We start from the raw sequence: 27,104 nt of genomic DNA, 5'->3' as shown, positions 1-27,104 counted from the left end.
CCCTCACCAAGAAGGGTGCAAATCCCAAGTTGTGGTCAGAACCTGTCTCCAAGGCCTTCTCCTCCATTAAGTCCCATTTCGCTACCGCTCCCATTCTACATCGCCCCAATGTAGATAAACCCTACATTCTGGAGGTGGATGCTGTAGCGGTCCGGTTCCAGAGGGACACGCAAGGTCGGAAGCACCCATGCTTCTTTTTCTCCAAGACCTTCACACCGGCGGAGAGGAATTATTCCATCGGGGACAGGGAGTTTCTAGCGATGAAGTTGGCCTTCTCGGAATGGAGACACGTCCTGGAGGGGGCTCTTCACCCTTTCCAGGTGTTCACCGACCACAAGAACTTGGTGTATTTGCAGACAGCCCAGCGGCTAAATTCTCGCCAGGCCAGATGGTCCTTGTTCTTCTCTCGATTCCACTTCACCCTCCATTTCCTCTCCAGAGAGAAGAACGTCCGTGCCATTGCTCTCTCCCGCTCCGTGGTGTCATCGGAGGAGGAGGAGCCTTGGCTGATCGTCCCATCCGAGAGCCTGAGGACCGTGGCTCCGGTCGCCCTTGAGTCAGTACCTCCGGGCAAGACATTTGTCCCTGCCCATCTGCGACCGGAGGTCCTCTCTTGGGTTCACTCGCCAAGGGTGGGTGGATATTTTGGAACAAAAACCGACCTCTGAGCTTCTGGTGAGGATGTACTGGTGGCCGCATATGGCCTGTGACGTCAGGAACTATATTCGGGCGTGCGTCTCTTGCGCCCAGAATAGGTCCCCTTGGCAACGGCCCGCTGGGCTACTTTACCCCTTGCCGGTAGCGGACAGGCCCTGGGAGATGGTCGGTATGGACTTTGTGGTGGGATTGCCCAAGTCCAGTGGAAGCACGGTCAGTTGGGTTGTCATCAACCATTTTCTCCAAGATGGTGCACCTGGTACCTCTCTCCCGGTTACCTCCTGCACAGGGCCTGGCAGCATTGTTGATTAAGCATATTTTCAAACTGCACGGCATTCCAGACAAGATTGTCAGCGACTGGGGTCCCCAGTTTGCGTCTTGGTTCTGGAGAGAGCTCTGTAGGCTGCTCAGCGTTGAGATAAATCTCTCCTTGGCCTATCATCCCGAGAAGAACGGGTTGGTAGAGAGAGCCAACCAGACCCTGGTCACATATCTCATATCTATGACATTTTGTCTCGGCCAGGCAGGATGACAGGGTATCCTTGCTGCCGTGGGCGGAGTTCGCTTTGAACAACGCTGTGGCTGACTCCAGCGGTCAGACTCCATTCCTCCTTAATTACAGCCAGCATCCGCATGTTCCTGTGCCCATACCCATGTCGTCCACCCACTCTAGGGTGGCAGACTGGGCAGTGGAGGCACATTTGGGACCGCACTCAGGATGCCATCTGGGCCTCCAAGGAGAGAATGAGGTCTTCCGCTGACGCACAGCGGAGCCCCCCTCCCACCTTTTGTTTCCAGGTACTTGGTGTGGCTTTCTGCTCGTAACATCAGGCTGCGGGTTGAGTCCACTAAGTTTGCGCCTCGCTTCATAGGTCACTTCAAGGTCCTTGAGCAGGTTAACCCTGTGGTCTACCGTCTGGCCCTTCCTCCACAACTGGGTATCACCAACACCTTCCATGTGTCCCTACTTAAGCCTGTTCACATGTCCCGGTTTTCTGAGTCATCTACCGGGACATCAGGCATGTCTTCGGACGAGTACGAGGTGAATGCCATCGTGGGGTGTAAGGTGGTGCATGGCAAAAGGTATTACCTGGTGGACTGGAAGGGTCATGGACAGGACCTGAGAACCTGTGGAGAATATTCATGCTCTCCTGCTCATTGCGGCCTTTGAGCGTAGCGAGGGGCAGGAGGGAGGGGAGGGGGCCCTAGGAGGGGGAGTAATGTTAGGCGTCAGATTCCGACCTCTGCACAGGAGGAATCCCCAGCCTTGCCTTATGTGGTCTCCCATTCAGTCTCGACAGCAGAGGAGGCTGCTCAGCAAAGGCGTCGATCCCAGCGTCTTCCACAGGCTAGTGCTGTCAGGTTGGTTGCTGCTGCCAACTCTGGTTCATCTTTAGCAATCTGCACTAGCCAGCAGCGAGCAGCTCCAGAGGCTAAGTCCTTTTTGCAGCCTACTGAGCATGCCCGTGGGATGACCGCTCAATGGAGGTCGGAGGTCACATGCTCAGGTCCTCAAGCAGCTCAGATTGGATCATCTGGAAAGTCCCTGAAGGACGCTGCTATAAAAGGTTCGCATGGCCGCTCGGCCATGTTCTAGTATAGACTCTTTATGCTATGTGTATGAGTGATGATGGATGCGCATGTTTGTAGGGTTTAGAGTCAGCGCCTATTAGTGGCTTCGTCTTGTGCCTCTGTGCTACATCTCACAGCACCACACTCAGCAGCATACGGTGCCGTCCTGCTCTGGGCACCTTCAGTACCGCATTAAGCGGCTGCATCCGCCAGTGCGGCGCTGTGCGCAAGTCTAGCGCTTTCCGCCCTAGTCCGGGTGGTTAGTGGCGCCCGCCAGAGCGGTGTTGTGCGCACGTAGGGCACTTTATTTAAGTTATTCGTCTTTTCTTAGCACCGCAGTTGCGGTGTCGAGCACTAGTGTGTCTAGAGGGACTCTAACCCAGTGTCTCAGAGGTAGAGTCCTGTGACTATGCACTAGCGCTTCCATTGCCGAGCTCTGTGAGCATAAACAGGCTACGGCATTTGTGTTTGGTGGTCGGGCGGCTCTGTGAGGTAAAAGAATCCGCCCCTGTACACACTAGGTGGAGTTAACCCTGTGTGTTCCTCTGTTGTACCGCCATATAACGTTCGCCATTACCGATCAGCAGTTACCATCTCTGCACGTGGGCCCCGGGCTGCGAACGCACCTCAATACTTGCTCTATTATTTGGTGCGTTCTGCCAGCCCGTAACAGTATGCTTTCGTCCCTTGAACGGACAAGAATTTTGATCGGTCTGGGCTCTGCTTTAGACTCCTGACCGGTTACTACAGTCGTGGCAAACTGCCTAAAATCCGGGATGTCATCACCCTCAAGCTCTTCATCTATACCTGTCTTCAGTCCAGCTTGGTTGATTCGGGACAAGTGGTCTGCGTGCGTATTCTGGGATCGCTAGGAAATCTTGTACTGGTATTTAGACATCCTTGCAACCCAACACTGTTCTAGTGCTCCCAGCTTCTCATTTTCTAGGCAGGCCAGAGGGTTGTTGTCCATCCACACATGTATTTCTAACCCCGACAAATACTCAGTGAATTTCTCAGTCATGACCCATTCCAGCGCCAGCAACTTCAGTTTGAACAAATTGTAATTGTCCGGATTCTTCTCTGTCTCTCTGTAACCTTCTGGCATACGTAATCACCCGCTCTCTTCCTTATTGTAACTCTGCCAATAGTGCCCTCAGTCCTTATAGGCTTCCATCTGTGTACAGCACGAAGGGCTGTGAGAAGTCAGGGTACGCCAAGATTGGGGTATCTGTCAATGCCTGAAATGCTTCCTTTTGTCATGTACCCCATTAAATGCATTGACATTTGGCTCCCCCAGCCATGCCCCGCAACAACTCTCGTTGAGTGGTACCACAATCTTGGCGAAGTCCCTTATGAACCTGCAGTAGTAGCCAGCCAGGACTAGGAATGCTCACAGTTCTCTCAGGTCGGGAGGCGTGGGCCACTTTTCTAAGCCACTCCAGCCAGTGAAGATGCTCTTCAAACGTGGCAGAATAAATGATTATGTCATAGATCAAAGTGGCTTCAAAGTTCAGGCCTGCCAAGCATGTTTCCATAAACCGCTGAAAGGTTCCTGGTGCATTCGTCAGTCTGAAAGGCATCAGGTTGTACTCGAACAGGCCCATAGGGAGGATAAATGCTGTTTTCTGGCAGTTCTTCTCAGCCACAAGGACTTGCCAGTAGCCACTGGCTAAATCATGTGAAGAAAAATATTTGGCTTTTCCTAACGCAGATAGGGACTCCTCAATTCAGGGCGAGGGTTAGGAGTACACTCTTTCAGTCTCCTGTAGTCCATGTAGAAACTCATGCAGAGTACCATCCTTTTTCCAAACTAACACAATGGGGGCCGCCGAGGGACTCTGACTCTCGCGGATCATGTGAGCCAACAGTTCTTTCACCTCCTTGTACATCTGAGGTGGGACCTGCCGATACCTCTCTTGAATGAGAGCAGTGGTAATTGTAGGGCTCGCATGAGGAATAGCATGGATGCACCCTAAGTCATTTTGATGCTGTGCAAACACCTCTCGATATCACTGTAATAACTGTTCAACCTGCACAACTTATCTAACTCTGTGAGGTTGGACTCCATCTGTCCCAAGAGGTGAAGTCCAGCCAGTGGTTCACTTCGGTTTTCCTGACTATCAAGCAACACCGCAAAGGTCCATGGGTGTTATGATTGAGTCACCAAGGAGGAAAAACAAAAACAAGCTAAGCCCCAGAAAACCAGAGGGGTTGGTAACTAAGCGGATTGCAGACCCCTGATCCTATCCACACAACTAGCAGTAGCCGTGGAGCGTACCTACGATGATCCTAGACGCCTCGTCACAGCCAGAGAACTAAATAAGCCTAAAGCAAGAAAAGGGGAAATCTAAACTGCCCCAGAGCAGACCCCAAAGCAATAGACAGCCCCCAAACATGTATTGATGGTGAGACAAGATGAAAACACAAACACAGATAGAAAAATAGGCTGAGCATACGATGGGGTCCACACTAACTAGAAAGGACAGGAAAGGAAAGATGCTGTCTGCAATCACGCACAAAACCCTGCCAAAAAATGTCCAACACTTTCTGATAACAAAAACCCTGAAGTCGCTAGACTTCAATTCCCTATATCAGCACTCTGGTATATTCTGAAGACAGAGCAAAAAGAGACCACTCTGATCAGGGACAAAAAGCAAACTGGCATAAACAGAGACATAAGAATGGAAATTCAGCACAGCCCCAGCAGGGGATGACTGACCACAAAATCTGAGTAAACCAGACCAAATCTCATGTGAAATATAGCAGAGCACACTTAGCTTGAGAAGGCAGGAACAGAACTGGAAACCAGAACCTCATGGCAGGAGAAAATCACCAGCACAAAATTAGGGAGTCGGCTGTCTTAAATCCAGTCAGAGACTCCTGATGTCCACTCACAGTCCTCCTCCTCAGGTGGCATGTCTCTGCAATTTAGATCAGCTTCATTACCTGCTGTCACCATCAGAGGGAGCCCGGATGGAGAACTCACGACTCCTCTTTCAACACAGTCATCTCCACCACCCTCACCAGAAGCCAGAGGTAAAACAGAAAATGAGTTCACAACACATGGGTCTCTTCCCACAGGTGTCAGTCCTATAGCTTCAGTTCTGGGGACATCTTCCAGCATTGAACAAACTTGGGCCTCTTCTTGTCGGGGCACCAACTGTAGAATTGCTCCACTTAAATTTTTACAGCGCACAGGTACTCGTCCCTTTCGCACGTTGGCCAGGGTGCGGGCAACAATAACCCGGAGATCGCTTCTTCTCCCTCTGTAGGCTTAATATGGATGTCCACATCCTCTAAGGATACATGGGCCAGTAACGGCATAGTGAGTGCAGTCTGTCCCACTGACAGTGTCACTGTGGATTCTGGTGGTATCAGTACTTCGCCGTGATACTGGGAGGCAGCAGGTAACTTCTGAACTTTGCTGAGTAGCACTTGTTGCTGGAACACCTTTTTACTTGCCGTGTTATGTGTGGCACGGGTCCAATTGTTTTAAACTGGGCCCTCAGCTAAGAATTGTCCCACTTCTTTTAGCACATTCATGCCCAGGGTTTTAGTGAGTCCTCTGCCTCTGGACCCCTTTGTCAACACTATTCCTTTTCAGCCCAGATCGTTCCTGCACACCCGGACAGACATCCACACTACTCCTGCTCCTGGGATAGTCAGTTGATTAGCCACCACTAGTCGGATGCTGTTTTCTTTTCTTTAGCAAGCAACTTCTGGAAATATGCCTCCGTGTCCATCAAGCAGTGAATGCGTTGCCCATTGAATTCAACCCAGATAATGGGTCTCCCTGAGACAATATTCTCAGAATTCTCTTCTCCCTCTGAGGCTTGAAACCCCATGGTATGCTCTACGACCGTGGGGTGCATTAGTTTAATGGGCACCCCATCTCCTTTCTCGATTCGGACAGTCTCTTGAAATGTTTCCCCTTCCACCACAGGTTCAACACTCGCTTGCATTCTGCTGATGGGCTAAGTACACAGCATGACGTTCTGAAAGTAGTGACTTTCTCGCTTTGACCTCCCCTCATGTGAGGTTGGGTGATCAGCTAAAGGATTAGCAGCAAGGGTCCCCCTGATGCTGCACAGTTCCCCTTGAATGTCCCAGATCTCTTGACATATCTCCCGTACCCAGTCGGAATCAGTATGTGTTGACTCAGACGTGATCCCTTCATGACTCAAGACCATGAGGGTGAGAACTGGAGCCTCTCTCTGAGACTCTAACTTTTGCCCCAACCTCATGAAAGCCCAGACCGGAATTCAGGCATGGGTGCTCCTTTAAGGTCTGTGTCATGACCCAGGTCGGGTTTTGCTTTCTGCTTTTTCCTTTTCTGGCCTGGTCATGGCAGAGATAACTATTTCTGCCTCTCTTTGGTTTGGGGGTGGCTATTTCTTCGTGCTCTTGCAGGAAGCCCTTGTCAGTGATAGCTTTGGTCCTTGGCTTGAGCAGCTGACCCGTTATACCCCAGTGTTCTTTCTGCCTCTGCCTTCCCATACTTGTGTCTGACGTGTTCTCTGTACCTGACTTAGTGTTACTCTGGTGTGTATTCCCCTCCGTGTATGACTCGGTTTCAACTCTGACATCGTTCTCTATCTCACGTCTCTGGTACTTCTGCTTCTGTCTGGTTAAGATCCTCGGCTTGTATTTGACCAAAAGTTCTATTTTCCCCTTTAAACACTACCCTTACTGACCATCACTTACTTGGCTCGTTTTGACCACTCTCTATCGCCACCTAGTGGCACTGTGCATCTGCACTGTGCTGCAGGTACGACCTCTCTTCTCTCACCAACACCCCCTAGTAAAGTCTGCACATACATGCAGAGCAGCTGCATTACATTACCACTGACCTTGCATTTAAAAAGTTTGCACTTTTTTTCCCTTCTGGTCATGGATTCGCTGCATACCTTGGCTGACCAAATGACAAACCTGACACAGATGATGCAGGCATTATCCGTGGAGCATAGGACCTTCACTACTTCTCAGAAGTAGGTGCAGAGTGAGCTTGTGGAGACAGTTAAGGTAGTCCACGGTGCTTCCTCTGTCAGTAAATCGATTGAGGTGACTGATATTTCTCTGCACCCTCCTGAATCTTCTGTTAAACTACCTGATACCTTCTCCGGTGAGAAGGAACAATTCTGCACATTCAGGGACCGTGTAAACTGTTATTTTCCCTTAGACCCCTATCTTTGGGGGATGAGAGTCAGCGGGTGGGGATAGTTATGTCTTTCAATTCAAAGAAAGCCCAGATGAATGGCACCAAGGCTCTAATCCACCAGTCGAGGAACAATCACAGGCACACAGTGTGTAAAACACTGCTGGGAATAACGGTGCTCAGCATCAGAAAAAACATGCTAAATTTATAAAAGAAGGAAAAAGATGCGGCACTCACCAAGATTTGCAGTGCAGTGTTTCTTTATTCAACCATTAAAGGTCACACAATAAAGGACGGGCAGATAACATGAGGCATGCAGGGAGAAAGACGGACGACAGCCGTTTCGCGTACACAGACGCTTCAACAGGTCCTCAATCGCAGGAGTGCCTCTCCTGTCGCAGTCTCTGCATGGGTCTTCTCAGCTTGACCATCGGCGCAAGTCTCTCAGACTCAAGGCGGAGAGGACTGAGCATCAGCTCTTGACAGGCATAGTTGGGACTCGGAGACTTGACCAGCGCAGTACGCAGCTTCTGGCTCTGACGACTGTAAGCTGTTTTTGGGGATATCTTCTGGGGAATCCAGACCTTGCCAGATGGTGACCAACATCTCGGTGGCGTAGACTCCCCACTGAGGCATGCCACGCTGGTCTCAGCAGTGTCTCTGGAACATGTCTGCTCCGCTCCCTTCCCTGGTGCCAAATATCCTCATGAATGGGCGTGCAGGACTTTTATAACAAGGAAGTCTTTCCTGTGGGTCACCTGATCCAGTCAAGCACACAAGGTCTCTCCCCCTGCAACCCTACCAGCATACTTTGGTTCCACTTGATTTTTGACTGGGCAGCAGATGGCAGCCTTTCCTCATCAATAGCACCTTCTGCAAGAGTTCTCCAGATATGTCATGGCTAGAGGGGTGAGGACTCTGGAAATGTCTGTAGTGAGATTTATTAATGTGTCTCTCCATAACCAGGATTACACAGTAGTGAAGAAGACCTCTGGTGAGCGCTGTCAGGACCCTGTGTCTGAGGGATGGGGAAGACCCCTGAGCCCAATCACAGGGCCTCCACCTCACACTCTGAAACATGAGGACATCAATGACCAGAAGATCCTAAAACTAACCTACAAGATGATTGAGCTGCTGACTGGAGAGGTGACACTGCTGGGAATGCTGGGACATTAAACAGTAATGCTAAGAAGGGATTGGGGTATGACAGTATCATTCTCTATGTCAGGTTCCTATACGGTGTCAGGATGTCTCTGTCTATTTCTCCATGGAGGAGTGGGAGTATTTAGAAGGACACAAAGATCTTTACAAGGACGTCATGATGGAGGTTCCCCAGCCCCTCACATCACCAGGTAATCGACAGGATTATATACACACGGCTTATAACTATCTGTATGTAAAGAATGAATTCAGTCCCTGTATGTGTTTCCTCCAGATCTATCCAGTAAGAGGACAACACCAGAGAGATGTCCCCGTCCTCTTCTTCCACAGGGCTGTAAACAAGAAGATCCCAATGTTCCTCAGGATCATCAGGTAGATGGAGAGAAGGTGTCATGAGATCTCCCCTATGATGTGTAGACGGCTGTGAAGGTCTTGTGCTCAGTCTTGTTTTATCCACCAGTATTATATGTTTTATACTTGTGTAATGAGAGCGGTGGAGATGGCAGGATTAGAGCTGATCATAGATGGGACTTCTCCATCTGTCGGTGATTTTTACAATATTTGTTTCAGGGTGAAGATCTGACCCATATTAATACTACAGAGACATATGTGAGGGGTGATGAGCGGTGTAAAGAGGAGATTCCTACATATGACTACCCAGGTGAGTAGTGACCACTAAATGCAGAGAAGCCACAGATTCTACTGTAATTATATGTTAAATTTCTACCGGCCGTACCGGTCCTGGAAGGACAGTCAAGTGAGAAGCCAAACCCGTTTTGAGGTCAATAAAAAATATCTAAGTAGATCAGGAAAGGATTTAGAAGTAGGGTCCGGTAATAATCTACTCAAAACCGGGTAACATCTTAGCTCTGGTAATAACAGATTGGCTAATTTGACTCTAAGGGTATGTGTCCATGGTCCGGATATGCAGCACTTTGGACGCAGTGGAAACCTGGCTCCACCCAAAGCGCTGCTGGCTTTTGTACTCATTGTGTTCATTGAACCATGCGGAATCACCGCATCCTATTCATAGACTGGGCTATTTATCTTGCGGAGACTGAGCGTCTTCCAAGATAAATAGACATGCTGCGGTTTATAAAGACGCGCCGCATGTCTGGCTACGCAGGGCCGCCGTGCACGCATAGTGGAGACGGGATTTCATAAAATCCCCTCCACTATGCTGTACATCTGGACGCTGCAGATTGCACGCTGTGGCTGTAGAATCATAGAATCGTAGAGTTGGAAGGGACCTCCTGGGCCATCTGGTCCAACCCCCTGCTCAGAGCAGGATTCGCTAAATCATCCCAGTCAGATGTCTGTCCAGCCTCTGTTTGAAGACTTCCATTGAAGGAGAACTCACCACTTCTCGTGGCAGCCTGTTCCACTCATTGATCACCCTCACTGTCAAAAAGTTTTTTCTAATATCTAATCTGTGTCTCCTCCCATTCAGTTTCATCCCATTGCTTCTAGTCTTTCCTTGTGCAAATGAGAATAAAGTTGATCCTTCTACAATGTGACAGCCCATGAGATATTTGTAGACAGCTATTAAGTCTCCTCTCAGTCTTCTCTTTTGCAAACTATGCAGCGTCCAATCCGCGGCAAATCCTGGAGGAATCCTTACTATGGAAACATATCCTTAGACAATGAAGTAAGTGACCCTGTGAATTTAGTGCAGCATCTCCACCAGCGCAGCCATGGACTATATTGTGAAGGCTGGTTAGAAAAGTGACAGTGCAGGAGCATGCCAGTACAAGAGCATTACAGAGTAGTCATGGTGAGACGTGACATGGCAGCATATGAAGTTCTTCTATGTACAAAGGTGTTTCTCTATACCTTCTGTACACAATTGATTATTGATACCCTACTTTATGTGATGTGTTGGATGAGCTCACTTGGGAAGAATAAACATCTTGATGCAGAAATGAGCAAACTTTTTTGAAATGACCATACTGCCAAGAACAAAGATCATTTCCCCCCTCTGCATTTTTCTGCGTGCTGCACCAGGCAGCATAATGACACTGTTAACCTGCAGATTGATTACATATTTGCAAGTTAACAACGATATTTCTTGTGACAGGATCCCTATAACATAGCACAAAAATGCACCAATAAAAATGCTCACCCCCCGGGTGTAGAACGGGTTCAATAGCTAATCCTGGTATATGGTCTCACATCCTTGTATATGCTCCCCCAGCCTGGTATATGCTCCCCCATCCATGTATATGTCCACCAACATGGTTTATGTCCCCCAGCATGATATACAGCTGAACCAAATTATACTGTCCTCATACACATTAGCAGGGTGTGTAATGAGACATGTAGCTAAACCCCCTGTCTTCTTTAAGAAAAGAGGCTGTAAAATTGTAACCTTCTTTTATTGATTGCAGATGTGACAGGAAAGGGTTAAACTATAGGATGCAATAACAGGAGCATTTCAGAATATATAACTGCACAGAGCATAAAATACAGATAGTCTGCAATACACAGTATCATGAGGTAATACATAGGTAACATGAGGTAATATATAGGTACCATGAGGTAATACATAGGTAACATGAGGTAATACATAGGTACCATGAGGTAATACATAGGTAACATGAGGTAATACATAGGTACCATGAGGTAATATATAGGTACCATGAGGTAATACATAGGTACCATGAGGTAATATATAGGTACCATGAGGTAATACATAGGTATCATGAGGTAATACATAGGTACCATGAGGTAATACATAGGTACCATGAGGTAATACACAGTAGCATGAGGTAATACATAGGTACCATGAGGTAATACATAGGTAACATGAGGTAATACATAGGTACCATGAGGTAATACATAGGTACCATGAGGTAATACATAGGTACCATGAGGTAATACACAGTAGCATGAGGTAATACATAGGTACCATGAGGTAATACATAGGTAACATGAGGTAATACATAGGTATCATGAGGTAATACATAGGTACCATGAGGTAATACATAGGTACCATGAGGTAATACACAGTAACATGAGGTAATATATAGGTACCATGAGGTAATACATAGGTAACATGAGGTAATACATAGGTACCATGAGGTAATACATAGGTACCATGAGGTAATACATAGGTACCATGAGGTAATACACATTAGCATGGGGTAATACATAGGTACCATGAGGTAATGCATAGGTACCATGAGGTAATATATAGGTACCATGAGGTAATGCATAGGTACCATGAGGTAATACATAGGTACCATGAGGTAATATATAGGTACCATGAGGTAATATATAGGTGCCATGAGGTAATACATAGGTACCATGAGGTAATACATAGGTAACATGAGGTAATATATATGTACCATGAGGTAATACATAGGTAACATGAGGTAATACATAGCTGATGATCACCTATTTAATACAACAACATTATAAACACAGGATTATAACACCTAGATAGTGCTTACCAACTATGCTTAGAGCAGGCTGTTAAAGAAGCATGAAGAACACAAATGATGTAGTTTCTCCTAAGACATATGGAGGGATAATGGCTGCTGTTCCCCTCACAGTGTCATACACAAGACTATGATGTAACAGCAACAATTCCCACAATACATTGCAAATTAAACTAGAATCTATGCATTAAACGGCCAGCAGGTGGTGCTGTTACCTTACAGTATGAAATATATGAAGCATTAATACACACAGAAATGACTTTCTAGACAGCAATTATATGGCTGGACAGAACACTCCCCGCTTGACATCAGCCGACGTCACTATCGTGTTTATTGGACGAGAACAGCGGAACGAGTTCCCCTACTGGCCTGAGGAACAATTTGGTCTCGCCTTGTTTTCCTATTTTTACTTCCACCTTACGTACGATTCCATCCTTACTTGGGAATGTCTGGGTAATGAGACCCAATGGCCATTCGTTTCTCCGAGACTGACAGTCTTTCATTAGTACTATATCGCCAGGCTGGAGGTTAGGCTTGCTGGTTTGCCACTTTCTCCTCTGTTGCAGATTAGGCAGGTACTGCTTTTTCCATTGTCCCAAAAGGCATTGGAGAGACTCTGTACTTGTCTCCATCGACTCCTGTAACGGTCTTTAACATTAAATTCTCCAGGTGGAGAGCAATTAGGGTCGGTCTTCTGCGTAAGCAGCAGGGCTGGGGTGAGAACAGTTCGGTCATCAGGATCACTGGAAATTGGAGTCAACGGTCTGGCGTTTATGATGGCTGACACTTTGGCCATGAATGTTGTCTAGCTTTCGTGTGTCAGTCTTGCAGATCCTTCCTGTAAGAAGATTGAATCGAGGATTCTCCTTGTGACACCTATCATTCTCTCCCATACACCTCCCATATGTGAAGAATGTGGTGGGTTAAAAGTCCAAGTACACCCTTGTACACTTAGGTATTTTTCTACATCCTTCATATCCAAGTTGGAAGAGAGTTGCAGTTCTCTTGCTGCTCTGAGTTTCCTCAGAACACTATCTTTTGGTATTGGTCGTTGATTGGTTAAACAGTCAATTTCTTTGGCATAGTTTTCCCGTTGTACAGCTCGGATAATTATATTCTTCGACTGCTCTAGCTGTAGAGCTGTGTGGACGTGTTTACCATGGTGCCAGTGGTCCTCAAAGTCTTGAAGTGTAGGTGCTAACTCTGCATGACCGTTCTTACATATCTTCTCCATGAAGGTTAAGAAATGGTCTTTCATCTTTGGTCTACTACAGAAGCTGTGCATGAGGGAGACAAAGTGTTTGTAAACTTGTTCTCTGTTGTTAGGCAAGCGATGTCTTTGAGGCTTGAAGGGTAGAGATGCAATCCAGCTCTTCATTTTGTCCTTCACCATTCCTTGCTCCATCATCTCTAGGAACAGTCTATCTTCAAATGACATTGCTATACGATTATCTTCTTTGGTGTTGTGGAAGACCGTACACCCAAGGTGATCTTGGTCGCAATTCTGAATGCAATCATCATTGGCACGACTCGCTAAGATACTTGGTGCTGATGTGCTGTGTAGCAACTCCTTTATGAAGTAGCGATTTTCACATGGTTGAAGGAGGGATGGACGTCCATTCTCAAGAGTACTGGTAAACATGTTGTTAACCACTGTCGGTTTGTGTGCACCTCCTAAACAGACCTCTCCTACAATGACTCACCCAAGGTCGAGTCTCTGAGCATATGGAGCATTGTGTGAGCCATTGATCTGTTGTCTAACCTTGTGAACTTGTAGAATATCTCTCCCTAGGAGCAAGATTATTTGAGCCTCTGGGGCGAGGTTGGGAATCAGGCGTTCTATACGCTTCAGATGAGAATGATACGATGCCACTTCAGGCGTTGGTATCTCTGACCTGTTGTCAGTAATCTGGTTACATTCCAATATGGTTGGTAAGGGCAGACACATTTGGCCATCTATAGACTCGACTACGTAGCCTGTTGCTCTTCTACCAGCTGTCTCTACAATACCGGCACAAGTTTTCAAAGAGTAGGGGGCACTGGGTCCTCTGACCCTAAAGCTATCAAAGAAGACAGACTTGGCTAATGACCTGTTACTCTGATCATCTAAAATCACATATACTTTGATGGCTTTGTCCTTTTCGTCTGCCGGGTAGACTCTCACTAGGGAAATTTTAGAGCAGGACTTGCTTCCTATGAGATTTCCACAAACTTCTCTACACTTAGAAGTAATGGCTGGAGTGTCAGTATTTGAGTCATTCAGCTCCCGGCTATGCTCTTGGAGCAAAGCATCCGATGGTGGTCCAGGGAGTAGAACTGAGTTATGTTCGGTGCTGTCACATTCGGTAGACCTTGCACTAACCTCACAGTCCCTGGCGAAGTGGGATGTTGAAGAGCAGCATTTGTAGCAGATACGGTTCTCCTTAAGGAAGGCCTTCCTTTCTTCCAATGACTTTTCTCTGAAAGCTCTGCGCTTAAGTAAGGAATGTGGCTTCTTGTGTAAGGGACACTGCCTGCTTGGGTCCTTGGATTTGTCTTCTCCTTGACCGGAGCTGAACTCTTTGCGAACTGAACCTGTGGAAGAAATGTTAGTTTTGTGGACCTCTACAGTTGTTCTGTGAGGTTTACTAACAGAGTTATTGGCACATGACAGCATGAAATCAAAGCTAGGATCATTTCTAATTTTTGCTTGTTCTGAGACAAAATCTACAAACACATTGAATGGAGGAAATGGTACATTGTAAGTCTGTTTATACCTAGAACCATATGTAACCCATTTGTCTTGCAGGTTATATGGGAGTTTTTGAACTATGGGGTTCACACCTCTAGCAGTGTCGACATACACTCACTGGCCACTTTATTAGGTACACCTGTCCAACTGTGTGTTAAGACTTAATTTCTAATCAGCCAATCACATGGCGGCAACTCAGTGCATTTAGGCATGTAGACATGGTCAAGACAATCTCCTGCAGTTCAAACCGAGCATCAGTATGGGGAAGAAAGGTGATTTGAGTGCCTTTGAACGTGGCATGATTGTTGGTGCCAGAAGGGCTGGTCTGAGTATTTCAGAAACTGCTGATCTACTGGGATTTTCACGCACAACCATCTCTAGGGTTTACAGAGAATGGTCCGAAAAAGAAAAAAAATCCAGTGAGCGGCAGTTCTGTGGCCGGAAATGCCTTGTTGATGCCAGAGGTCAGAGGAGAATGGGCAGACTGGTTCGAGCTGATAGAAAGGCAACAGTGACTCAAATTGCCACCCGTTACAACCAAGGTAGGCAGAAGAGCATCTCTGAACGCACAGTGCGTCGAACTTTGAGGCAGATGGGCTACAGCAGCAGAAGACCACACTGGGTACCACTCCTCTCAGCTAAGAACAGGAAACTGAGGCTACAATTTGCACAAGCTCATCGAAATTGGACAGTAGAAGATTGGAAAAACGTTGCCTGGTCTGATGAGTCTCGATTTCTGCTGCGACATTCGGATGGTAGGGTCAGAATTTGGCGTAAACAACATGAAAGCATGGATCCATCCTGCCTTGTATCAACGGTTCAGGCTGGTGGTGGTGGTGTCATGGTGTGGGGAATTTTTTCTTGGCACTCTTTGGGCCCCTTGGTACCAATTGAGCATCGTTGCAACGCCACAGCCTACCTGAGTATTGTTGCTGACCATGTCCATCCCTTTATGACCACAATGTACCCAACATCTGATGGCTACTTTCAGCAGGATAATGCGCCATGTCATAAAGCTCGAATCATCTCAGATTGGTTTCTTGAACATGACAATGAGTTCACTGTACTCAAATGGCCTCCTCAGTCACCAGATCTCAATCCAATAGAGCATCTTTGGGATGTGGTGGAACGGGAGATTCGCATCAGGGATGTGCAGCCGACAAATCTGCGCCAACTGTGTGATGCCATCATGTCAATATGGTCCAAAATCTCTGAGGAATGCTTCCAGCACCTTGTTGAATCTCTGCCACGAAGAATTGAGGCAGTTCTGAAGGCAAAAGGGGGTCCAACCCGTTACTAGCATGGTGTACCTAATAAAGTGGCCAGTGAGTGTATGTCAACCCCACAAGATCTCCTGCTTTTTCTACACACAACTCCATTAACAAGTCAGTTAATTCTCTGAGCTTTGAATAATCCTTGTTCGCTATTCTAGGAAAGTCCTCTATTCTTTTAAACAAGGCACTTTCGATAACCTCTACTGAGCCATAGCATTCATCAAATCTATTCCAAATTCTTTTGAGGCCGACATCTGGATAATTTACGTTAATGTCTCTGATTCTCTTTGCGTGTTTGGCAGACTCACTTCCTAGCCATTTTACTAAGAGATCCACTTCTTCACTACATGATAGACCTATGTCTCTTATGGTATTTTTGAAGGAGGCTCACCAAGCCCTGTAGTTTTCAGCGTGATCACTGAACTTTACAAGTCCCTTAGTGACCAACTCAGGTTGAGCAAGGAACTTGGCAAAGTACATTGTTGCTTGATTGGCACTGATGCCAACTGATGGAGTGTTGTCAGAGTACATGTGTGCTGTGCGATCATACCTGTTAGATGTCTCTGGTTTGGTCCAACTGCTGTAGTACCTTTCTGAAGTGAAGAGATTCTCTTTAAGCCGGGACAGATTCCGGATCTTCTGTTCAGGAGAAAGATTATTGTAGTCAGTATCATCCCAATGTGTATTTCCTTGCTTTTGGTAGGGAGACTGATAGTTGGCTTTCTGGGGGTCCGAATTATCTGGTTTGCTTGACTTGTTGACAAAATGCTCTGTCTTCGCCTGTGGGTCTGGATCGTCATTTAATTTGGAATGCTGATGGGCGTACTCTGCGGTACGCTGCAATGGATCGTGAGTAACTTGTTGTAGGCCTAGCACACTGCTGTGTTCGTCGTCAGAATATACGGCAGCTTCTAAGGCTTCTGCTTCTGCTATGGCAGCTGCTGTTTCTTTTTCAATTGCAAGTGTCTGTAATGTTGCTTCAAGGCGTGCTTTTTCTGCATCCAGTGACGCTTTTTCCGCATCTAGGGATGCTTGTTGTAGTTTCAGTTCTATCTCTTGCTCAGCAAAGGTGCTTCTTGTTTTTGCCGCTTCAGCTTTTGAGCGGGCAATAGCGGCGGCATTGCTGACGGATGATGTCTTGGAGGAACCAACTCATGATCTCGTCTTGAAAGAGGATGCTCGTCCTTGAGACATGATTCAACAGTTTGGCGACCGCTGTGATATCCCTTTGTCGGCTCTGCGTGGATAATGGCGGGCTCCGCATGGTCCGATTATTTGGTCCGACCATTAGGAGGTTGCTGCAATATCCGTATGCAATAACCGTATGCTTGGATAATGGCGGGCTCTGTAACGTCAGATCTTCTGAGCTTGTTCTCAGCAGTTGTTTCACTATACTGTCCTCATACACGTTAGCAGGGTGTGCAATGAGACATGTAGCTAAACCCCCTGTCTTCTTTAAGAAAAAAGAGGCTATAAAATTGTAACCTTCTTTTATTTTTTTTTCATTTTTTTTTTTTAAACCAGTTATTTTTATTTAGGTTTCAAAAGATTTTAAACAATAAACAGTGGATATCAATAAACATGTAACAATTCACATATCTTGTAGTAATACAATCAAAGCCATCCCCCCCTCCCCCCTCCCCCAATACTCCTTGTGCCGGGTATACTTGAGAGTCTTAGCAATCATATCACCGCCATCCAGGCGGACCATATTTTTTCGAAAGTGCTTTCACCATGCCTTCGCCTGTAAATGCTTTCCTCTAAATGCATTACCGTACGTGTCTGAGCAATAAATTCCCTCCTAGTGGGGGGTTCCGAATCCTTCCATTTTCGTGCTATTAGTTTGCGTGCCACATACAGCAACCTCGCTATTGCCACTTTGTAATGTTCTGAGACAGGTATCCCATCCACCTCCCCCAAAACACACAGCACTGGATTCCTGTCGAGCGTACATGTATAAGCTCTCTCAATTTTGTTGATAACGACCAGCCAGTATGCCACCAGCCGCGGACACGACCATAACATGTGTAACAGTCCGGCCTGGTCTGTGCCACATCTAGAGCAGCTAGAGTCTCCCCTCAAGCCCGCCTTGAATAGGACCAGCGGTGTTTTGTATGTTCTATGTATTACATATAATTGGGAGAGCCGTGCCTGCCCGCTTAGAGAGATCTTCGGGACATATTCAAGAATAGCCTCCCATTGTTCTGTTGTGAGGGTACCCGGAGGTGAGTAAATGGGAGAGGGAGGTCTCTCCCATTTACTCTTTGCAGTGAGGTGATTGTCCCCCAGATAGGAGTGTAGTAGATCATGATATATGCTCGATATAACTCCACTCGTCCCTTCCTTCATACACACAAAGTCTAGTACAATGTCACCCTGAACCGTCATGGCTCCCAATCTACACTGTGCCCTCCAAGCATGTCGAAGCATATAGTATTGAAACCCCCATACCGAAGGCAAATCAAATTCCTCTCTCAATGTCTCAAAGGTCTTCAGGTCCGTTCCACTCTGCAGCTGGCACACATATCTCACTCCTTTCGCCTTCCAATTGCCCATTTGACGCAGCTTATTAAGTTCCGGCAGATGCTTATTGTCCCACACCGGTGAGTACCTAGTCAGCTCATCCACCCCTCTGATCCTTGGTGTCCCATACCTTCTGAATCATGCCTATGGTAGGATATGGTGCTCCCAGTTTCTTAAAGGTACCATCCTCTAGACCCTGGATAAGTGGGCGTCTCCCTGTCACATGTACCAGCACCCGGTGAGCTGCTCCTCCACAATCGAGCTCTCTCCATCCCCTGACATGCTGGCCCTGTACTGCCAAGAAATAGACCCATGGATTTGGTGCGGCCAGTCCTCCCTCTTCCTTTCCTTTTTGCAGAGTTCCAAATTTAATCCGTGCCTGCTTCTTGTCCCATATCAAGGATTTGAAGAAAGAATCAATGCCCCGAAACCGTTTTTTTGGTAGCCATATCGGCGAATTGTGCAAAACGTACATTAGTTGTGGCATAAGGACCATCTTAATCAGGTTAGTTCTACCTGTTACGTTAAAGCCAAATTGCACCATGCACCTATTTTCCCTTTAATTTTCTCTAGCAGAGGAACCAAATTCAGATCCATGAATCGGGACAGTGGAAGAGCTACCCATATCCCTAGGTATCTAAACTGTGAAACTAGCTGGAGTTGTTTCCCCCTCTCATCTATCTCCTCCGCTTCTATTGCTCTATCCACAGCCATGACATAAGACTTGTGCCAATTTATCTCCAGTCCCGAAATGCTCCCAAATTGTTTAATTACATCCATCACGCACCCCAGTGTCTCTCCTGCACTTTCCAAAAACAACAGGATGTCGTCGGCATACAATGATATTTTTTCTTCCAGCTTCCCAAATTTAAATCCGACCACTCCCCTCTCAGCTCTGATCTTGGCCGCCAGGGGCTCCACTGCCACCGCGAACAATAGCGCGGACAACGGACACCCCTGCCTTGTGCCCCTATGCAAGTCAAACATCCCGGACTGTTCTCCATTCACCTTAACTACCGCCTTTGGGGATGAGTACAATAACTTCACCAAGGCCATGAACGCGGGGCCGAATCCCATCAGTTCCATGATTTTCCATAAGTATTGCCATTCCACGCTATCAAATGCTTTCCTAGCGTCCAATGACATCACTATTCTCCTGCCACCATTATCAGCAGGCAGTTGCATATTAAGAAATAATCTTCTTAAGTTAACAGCCGTGGAGCGGTTAGGCATAAAGCCTGACTGGTCCTCGTGTATAATGGTATGCGCAACCCCGGTGAGCCGGGTGGCCAGGATCTTAGCGAGTATTTTGACGTCCGTTGTCAACAACGAAATGGGCCTGTACGACTCCGCATCCATGGGATCTTTTCCCTCCTTCGGCAGAACTACTATCACCGCTTCCTCCATTGATCTCGGCAGTGCCCCCGTCACTAAAGCCTCATCAAACACAGATTTCAATTTCGGAGCCAGCAGTTCCACTAACTCCCTGTACACCTCCCCAGGTAGACCATCAGCTCCTGGAGATTTGTTATTGGGCATAGACAGTATTGCACATTCCACCTCCTCCACACTCACAGGTTCTTCCAACCTCAACCTATCTTCCTCAGACAATTTAGGTAGTGAAATGCCTTCCAAAAAATTCTCCACATCCCCCTCTGTGTCCCGTGCTCTCGAAGTGTACAGTGCCATGTAATATGCCTTGAAGACCTCCAGTATGTCCTTTGTGTCTGTCAGAGTCGCCCCTGTTTGATCTCTCAGTTTATACACCCTGGAAGACTCCCTCTGTGCCGCAGATATCACCGCCAACAAGTGACCTACTCTCCTTCTTCAAAGAATTGGGCTTGCTGAAATGCCCTTTTCCTCTCAGCTTGCATCATGGCAGTCATCCTGTCCTGTCCAGCTTCCGTACCTGCCGGTCTTACTTTATCCCAATAATCATTCATAGTGTTGTTAACATCTCCCATAATCAACAACGGAGTCTCCCCCCGTGAAAAAACCCTGTCCCCCTCCACCTCCTCTTCCTCTACTCAGTCCTCAGAAGCCTCCTCAGACAGAGATATAGGGGGCCGTCCGTGTTTCCAAAACAGAGGACATGGAAAAGCTGGTCAAAACTGTCAGGTCTACAATGAGCCTTAAGGAGTAAAAGTCTCCTAATTCAAGGGAGGAGGTTATGTTTGGAGGACTGGAGGAAAAGGAAAAAAAAAAAACGCACCTTCCCTGTAAATGATGAGATAAAGGCCTTAATTGACAGGGAATGGGCAAAACCCTGAGAGGTCGGGTGCCTTACTTTCTACATCAAAAAGGTGGTACCCATTTAAAAAGACTCAGAAACCTGGGAAAAAATCCCAAAGATTGATGGTGCCGTAGCTAAATCCTCCAAAAAAGTATTTCTACCATTAGAGGACTCTGGCGTGCTGAAAGACCCGCTTGATAAAAAAGCAGATGGTTTCCTGAAGCATATCCAGGAAGCATCGGCAGGTGGATAAAAACCAGCAATAGCTGGTACTTGTACCGCTCATGCCCTCATGGCCTGGCTACAACAAATAGAGGACCAGATCAGGGATAACGTTCCTAGGGACGAAATACTGTCTAATCTGACACTGGTACACGGAGCTGTGGCTTTCCTAGCAGATACCTCAGCAGATGCCGCGAGGTTAACAGCTAGAGCGACAAGCTTATCAAATGCAACAAGGCAAACCCGGTGGCTTAAAGGGTGTCCGGGGGATTTGCCATCAAAACATAGACTGCATTCCATGTGACGGCCAGTTCCTCTTCGGGAAAAAGCTAGAGCAAATTTTGGAGCATGTGGCAGGGGTCATCCCACGGGAGATAGGAAAAATTAGGACTTTAATAGAAGGAGAGGATCGGGCTATATGTTTAAAGGGCCCTCTACTTCCTCCAAAAAAATCTCCCCAATGACATCAGGTCGGAGGTAGGGGGAGGACTTTTTCTCTTCCTTCCCGCCTGGGCAAAATATCTCCCCCAGTACATGGGTCCTGAGCATAATCAAGGACGGTTTAAAAAATAAATAAATAAAATTCACCCGTCCGTCCAGGCGAACCTTTATAATGACACCCCAAAGGAAAGCCCAAGAGCAACAACTGACCCTGGAGACGGAAGTCTTGGGACTAGTGCAAAAACGAGTCCTAGAGCGGGTCCCAGTTCAAGAAGAAGGAAAGGGGCTTCTACTCCCCCTCTTTTTAATACAAAAACCAGACGGCTCTTGGAGGACCATAGTTATCTGAGGAGGCTCAATTAGTGGGTAGACAATTGCTCCTTCAAAATGGAGTCAATCAATACGGCCACAAAAATCCTGTTCCAGCACTGCCTCATGGCAGTGATAGACTTAAAAGATGCCTACTATCATATCCCAATCCACCGGGGGTATCAAAAGTACTTGAGAGTAGAGCTCTATGTCCAAGGTCAGGTCAAACACTACCAATACGTAGCTCTTCCGTTCGGCCTGTCTACAGCCCCCAGAGTCTTCACCAAGATGATGGCTGAGGTAATGTCATTTCTTCGTTCCCGGGACATGGTGATCGTCCCATACCTGGACGACTTTCTTGTCATAGGGAGGTCGGAGACCCATTGCACACACCAAATGAAGGAAGTGATATTAACGTTACTAAGGCTAGGATGGATAGTAAACGTCCCCAAGTCGAGACTAACACCAGTAAAGGTGCAATCCTTCCTAGGGCTAATACTGGACTCCGAGCGACAGCGCTGCCTCCTACCAGGAAACAATGTTACCAGAATAAGGGGCCTAGCTCGCACAGCAATACAAAGGCCAGCTATAACACTGAGGAACGCAATGTCCCTTTTAGGCTCGTTGACATCATGCATACCCACGGTAGCGTGGGCACAGTACCACTTAAGACAACTGCAGTGGGAAGTTCTGTCAGCACAGAAACAATTGAAAGGGCGTTTAGAGGGCGAACTATGTCCCTCCATGGAGGTAAGAAACTCCCTACTCTGGTGGACTATAAATGAGCATCAAACAGCCGGTGTCCCGTGGCAGAAACCAATCGAGGACCTCATTACAACCGACGCAAGTGCCACAGGGTGGGGAGCACACCTGAGATCCCACTCGATATAGGGAACCTGGTCCTCGCTAGAAAAGAATCACCGTTCAAATGTAAAAGAACTATGGGCAGTAGAGAAAGCCGTGAAACTTTTTCTCCCCTTGCTTCGGGGCCGCCACACCCGAGTCATGACGGGCAATCGTGCAGTGGTAGCTTACATCAACCACCCGGGGAGGGGAAAGAGATCTCGGGGCCTCATAAAAATACCAAATCTACTTTTCCAGTTAGCTGGACAACATCTGTTGTCCATCACGGCACTGCATATAAGGGGTGTCGAAAATACTCAAGCAGAATTCCTGAGTCTTAGACACCTAATACAGGGGGAATAATCCCTAAACACCCAAGTTTTCCAACAAATAGTTCAGGCTTGGGGCAATCCAGAAATAGACCTGTTCGCCACCTCACGCAACAGCAGGGTCAGGAAGTTCTGCTCACTGAATTAAAAAGAAAATCCCTTCACAGTAGATGCCCTACAAATACCCTAGATGTTCCCCCCTGATAACAAAGATCCCCGTAGTAGTCCGGAAAATCAGGGAGGATCGAGCAAGAATAATTCTTATAGCTCCGTTTTGGCCAAGGAGACCTTGGTTCTCCCTTCTGGGACTCATGTCAGTGACGGATCCATGGATCTTACCAGAGGTTCCAGACCTACTCTCCCAGGGACCAGTGGTCCACTCTCAGGTGGGGAGGCTTCCATCTGGCAGCCAGGATTCTGAGAGGGCGCTACTGAGTCGCCAGGGATTCTCACCAGGGTTAGTCTCCACCCTTTTGAAAAGTAGGAAACCTATAACATCCCAAATCTACGGTAGAAAGTGGAAAAAGTTCCTAGGCTTCCTGGGGGAGCCTTTGGGGATGTATCTCCAGTGGGACCTATCCTAGAGTTCCTTCAGTCGGGGCTGCAACTCGGGTTGGCCACGGGCACCCTCAGGGTCCAGGTCTCAGCTCTGGGGGCCCTGTATGGCTGCGGGCTAGCGGCCAATAGGTGGGTGTCCCGGTTTATAAAGTCCTGTGGCAGATTGAGGCCGGTCATTATCCCAAAGATAACTCCCTGGGACCTGAATCTAGTCTTAGAGGCTTTAACCAAAGATACCTTTGAACCATTACATGAACTGTCACCAAAACTACTCACATTTAAAACTGTATTATTGGTAGTCTTAACATTGGCCAGTATAGTGAGTGACCTACAAGCTCTATCTATATGCCCTCCATATACGCAGATCTTGGATGAGAGAGTGGTTCTAGGACCAGACCCGGCCTATCTCCCCAAGGTGGTCCAAAACTTTCATAGGACTCAAGAGATCTCCTTGCCATTTTTCTGTAATAATCCTAAAAAACCTGGGAGCAAAAGTTCCATACATTGGACGTAAAGAGAGCCATATTACAATAAATGTCAATAACTAGTCAGTAGAGGAAAGATCAGTCCCTGTTTGTAGCTTTTCTGGGTAGTAGAAAAGGGTACGGGGTAGCTAAGAGTAACATTGCCAGATGGATCAGGGAGGCCATTATGTTATCCTACTCTGCAAGTGGCGCTCCGGTTCCAGAAGGCATCAAGGCTCGCTCCACCAGAGCCGTGGCTGCCTCCTGGGCAGAGAAGGCTGAGGTATCGATTGAGCAGATTTGTAAAGCCGCTACTTGGTCCTCACCTTCGACCTTTTCTTAAGCACTAACGACTTGATCTATCTTCCTCTACTGACCTAACCTTTGGTAGAAGGGCACTGCGAGCGGTGGTTCCTCCCTAGGGTGTCTTATTCTACAAAAGTCTCTCTTGTGCCGTCATGGGAGACGGGAAAACACCAAGGTTACTTACCGGTAGCCGGTTTTTCCAGAGCCCATGACGGCACCTGTATATTCCCCCCCTTATCACACCTTTGGTGTGCACTATAGTTTGGGTGCTTTTTTTAGTAAGATGTAATGTGGTGATCGTTTTACCATGTGTACTAACCCAGGGGGCCTCTCGTGCTCTGTAAACCAACTGAAGCGAGGGAGAGGTACCGCCCCTTTTATCTTTAGTAGGGTTCCTGTCCTGGCTGGGCGGATCCCCTCTCTCATGTGTGCCATCATGGGCTCCGGAAAAACCGGCTACCAGTAAGTAACCTTGGTGTTTTTATGGTGTATATTTTTATCTGTTGCTATAGATTTTAACCCCTTCACGACCAATGACGCCACATAGGCGTCATGAAACCTGGTTCAAATCTGACCAGTGACGCCTATGTGGCGTCATGACTTTAAAGCCCCCCTGCGGGTCTGGTGACCGGGGTCACTGAAAGGTCACCCGACCCGCAGATACAGGGGGCTTTGTAATTCACCACAGGGGGCGTGGCTTCGCCCCCACGTGGCTACGATCGCTCTGATTGGCTGTTAAAAGTGAAACAGCCAATCAGAGCGATAGTAATATTTCACCAATGAAAATTGATGAAATATTACAATCCAGCCATGTCCGACGCTGCTGTAGCATCGGACATGGCTGGAGACACCGATTCCACACCCCCCCACCGGCGATCGCCCCCCCGCAACTGAATGAGAGCGGCGATCTTCCGCCGCTGTCATCATCTGCCCCCTCCCATTCCCTCTGCTCCCCGCCAGCCTCTGATCCCCCCCTCACCCCCCCGGTACCTCCTGAGTCCCCCCGTCCCTCCCGGTGTCCCTCGGGTCCGGATGATGGGCGCCGCCATCTTAGAAAATGGCGGGCGCATGCGCAGTGCGCCCGCCCGAATCTGCCGGCTGCAGATTCCATTCTTTCATTTTGATCACTCTCACAGTGATCAAAATGAAAGAAAAAGTAAATAAACCCCCCGATTATCACCCCCATAGGTAGGCAGAACTAATAAAATAAAGAAAATATTTTTATTTTTATTTTTCCATTAGGGTTAGGGTTAGGGTTGAAAAGAGGGTTAGGGTTAAAAAGAGGGTTAGGGTTGAAAAGAGGGTTAGGGTTAGGGTTGGAAAGAGGGTTAGGGTTGGAAAGAGGGTTAGGGTTGGAATTAGGGTTAGGGTTGGAATTAGGGTTAGGGTTGGAATTAGGATTAGGCTTGTGGTTAGGGTTATGGTTAGGGTTGGGATTAGGGTTAGGGGTATGTTGGGGTTAGGGTTGGAATTAGGGTTAGGGATGTGTTGGGGTTAGGGCTGTGGTTAGGGGTGTGTTGGGGTTAGGGCTGGAGTTAGAATTGAGGGGTTTCCACTGTTTAGGCACATCAGGGGGTCTCCAAACGCAACATGGTGCAACCATTGATTCCAGCCAATTTTGCGTTTAAAAAGTTAAACGGTGCTTCCTCCCTTCCAAGCCCCGATGTGTGCCCAAACAGTGGTTTACCCCAACATATGGGGTATCAGCGTACTCAGGAAAAATTGCACAACAACTTTGGGGGTCTAATTTCTCCTGGTACCCTTGGGAAAATAAAAAAATTGGGGGCTAAAAAAATATTTTTGTGGAAATTTTTTTATTTTTTTTATTTTCACGTCTCTGCATTATAAACTTCTGTGAAGCACTTGGGGGTCCAAAGTGCTCACCAGGCATCTAGATAAGTTACTTGGGAGGTCTAGTTTCCAAAATGGGGTCACTTGTGGGGGGTTTCTATTGTTTAGGCACATCAGGGGCTCTGCAAACGTAATGACGACCGCAGACCATTCCATCAAAGTCTGCATTTCAAAACGCCACTACTTCCATTCCGAGCCCTTACGTGTGCCCAAACAATAGTTCCCCCCCATATATGGGGCACCAGCGTACTCAGGACAAACTGTACAACAACTTTTGGGGTCCAATTTATCCTGCTACCCTTGTGAAAAAAAAAAATTGCTGGCTAAAAATCATTTTTTTTTGAGGAAAAAAAAATATTTTTTATTTTCACGTCTCTGCGTTATAAACTTCTGTGAAGCACTTGGGGGTTCAAGGTGCTCACCACACATCTAGATAAGTTCCTTGGGGGGTCTAGTCTCCAAAATGGGGTCACTTGTGGGGGGGTTCCACAGTTTAGGTACATCAGGGGCTCTGCAAATGTAACATGATGCCCGCAGACCCATCAAAGTCAGCATTTCAAAATGTCACTACTTCCCTTCCGAGCCCCGTGTGCCCAAACAGTGGTTCCCCCCCACATGTGGGGTACCAGCGTACTCAGGACAAACTGGACAACAAATTTTGGGGTCTAATTTATCCTGGTACCCTTGTGAAAATAAAAAATTGCGCACTAAAAAATAATTTTTTTTATTTTCACGGCTCTGCATCATAAACTTTTGTGAAGCACTTGAGGGTTCAAGGTGCTCACCACACATCTAGATAAGTTCCTTAGGGGTTCTAGTTTCCAAAATAGGGTCATTTGTGGGGAGCTCCAATGTTTAGGCACACAGGGGCTCTCCAAACACGACATGGTGTCCGCTAACGATTGGAAGTAATTTGCATTTCAAAAAGTCAAATGGCGCTCCTTCCCTTCTGAGCCCTGCCGTGTGCCCAAACAGTGGTTCCCCCCCACATATGGGGTACCAGCGTACTCAGGACAAACTGGACAACAAGATTTG

General features: G+C 47.3%; 3 protein-coding genes across 3 annotated transcripts in view; 2 read left to right on the top strand and 1 right to left on the bottom strand.

Moving 5' to 3' along the window:
• LOC141094243 (uncharacterized) overlaps window positions 1-27,104 on the top strand; it is a 1,213,871-nt gene that overhangs the window by 23,361 nt on the left and 1,163,406 nt on the right. The window lies entirely within an intron of this gene.
• The window catches only part of LOC141094226 (uncharacterized), a 754,752-nt gene that overhangs the window by 421,891 nt on the left and 305,757 nt on the right, over window positions 1-27,104 (bottom strand). The window lies entirely within an intron of this gene.
• Window positions 1-27,104, top strand: part of LOC141094289 (uncharacterized) — a 37,353-nt gene that overhangs the window by 4,520 nt on the left and 5,729 nt on the right. Inside the window, exons 2-5 of the mRNA XM_073580126.1 lie at window positions 8,351-8,530; window positions 8,613-8,736; window positions 8,820-8,917; window positions 9,116-9,206. Coding sequence (XP_073436227.1) covers window positions 8,351-8,530; window positions 8,613-8,736; window positions 8,820-8,917; window positions 9,116-9,206 — 493 coding nt within the window. The remainder of the gene's footprint in view (window positions 1-8,350; window positions 8,531-8,612; window positions 8,737-8,819; window positions 8,918-9,115; window positions 9,207-27,104) is intronic.

The sequence above is a fragment of the Dendrobates tinctorius genome, unplaced genomic scaffold (assembly GCF_039654945.1).
Source record: "Dendrobates tinctorius isolate UK_male_01 unplaced genomic scaffold, ASM3965494v1 ptg000063l, whole genome shotgun sequence".
In the NCBI taxonomy this organism is placed as follows: domain Eukaryota; kingdom Metazoa; phylum Chordata; class Amphibia; order Anura; family Dendrobatidae; genus Dendrobates; species Dendrobates tinctorius.
This window is presented reverse-complemented; position numbering and strand designations above follow the sequence as displayed.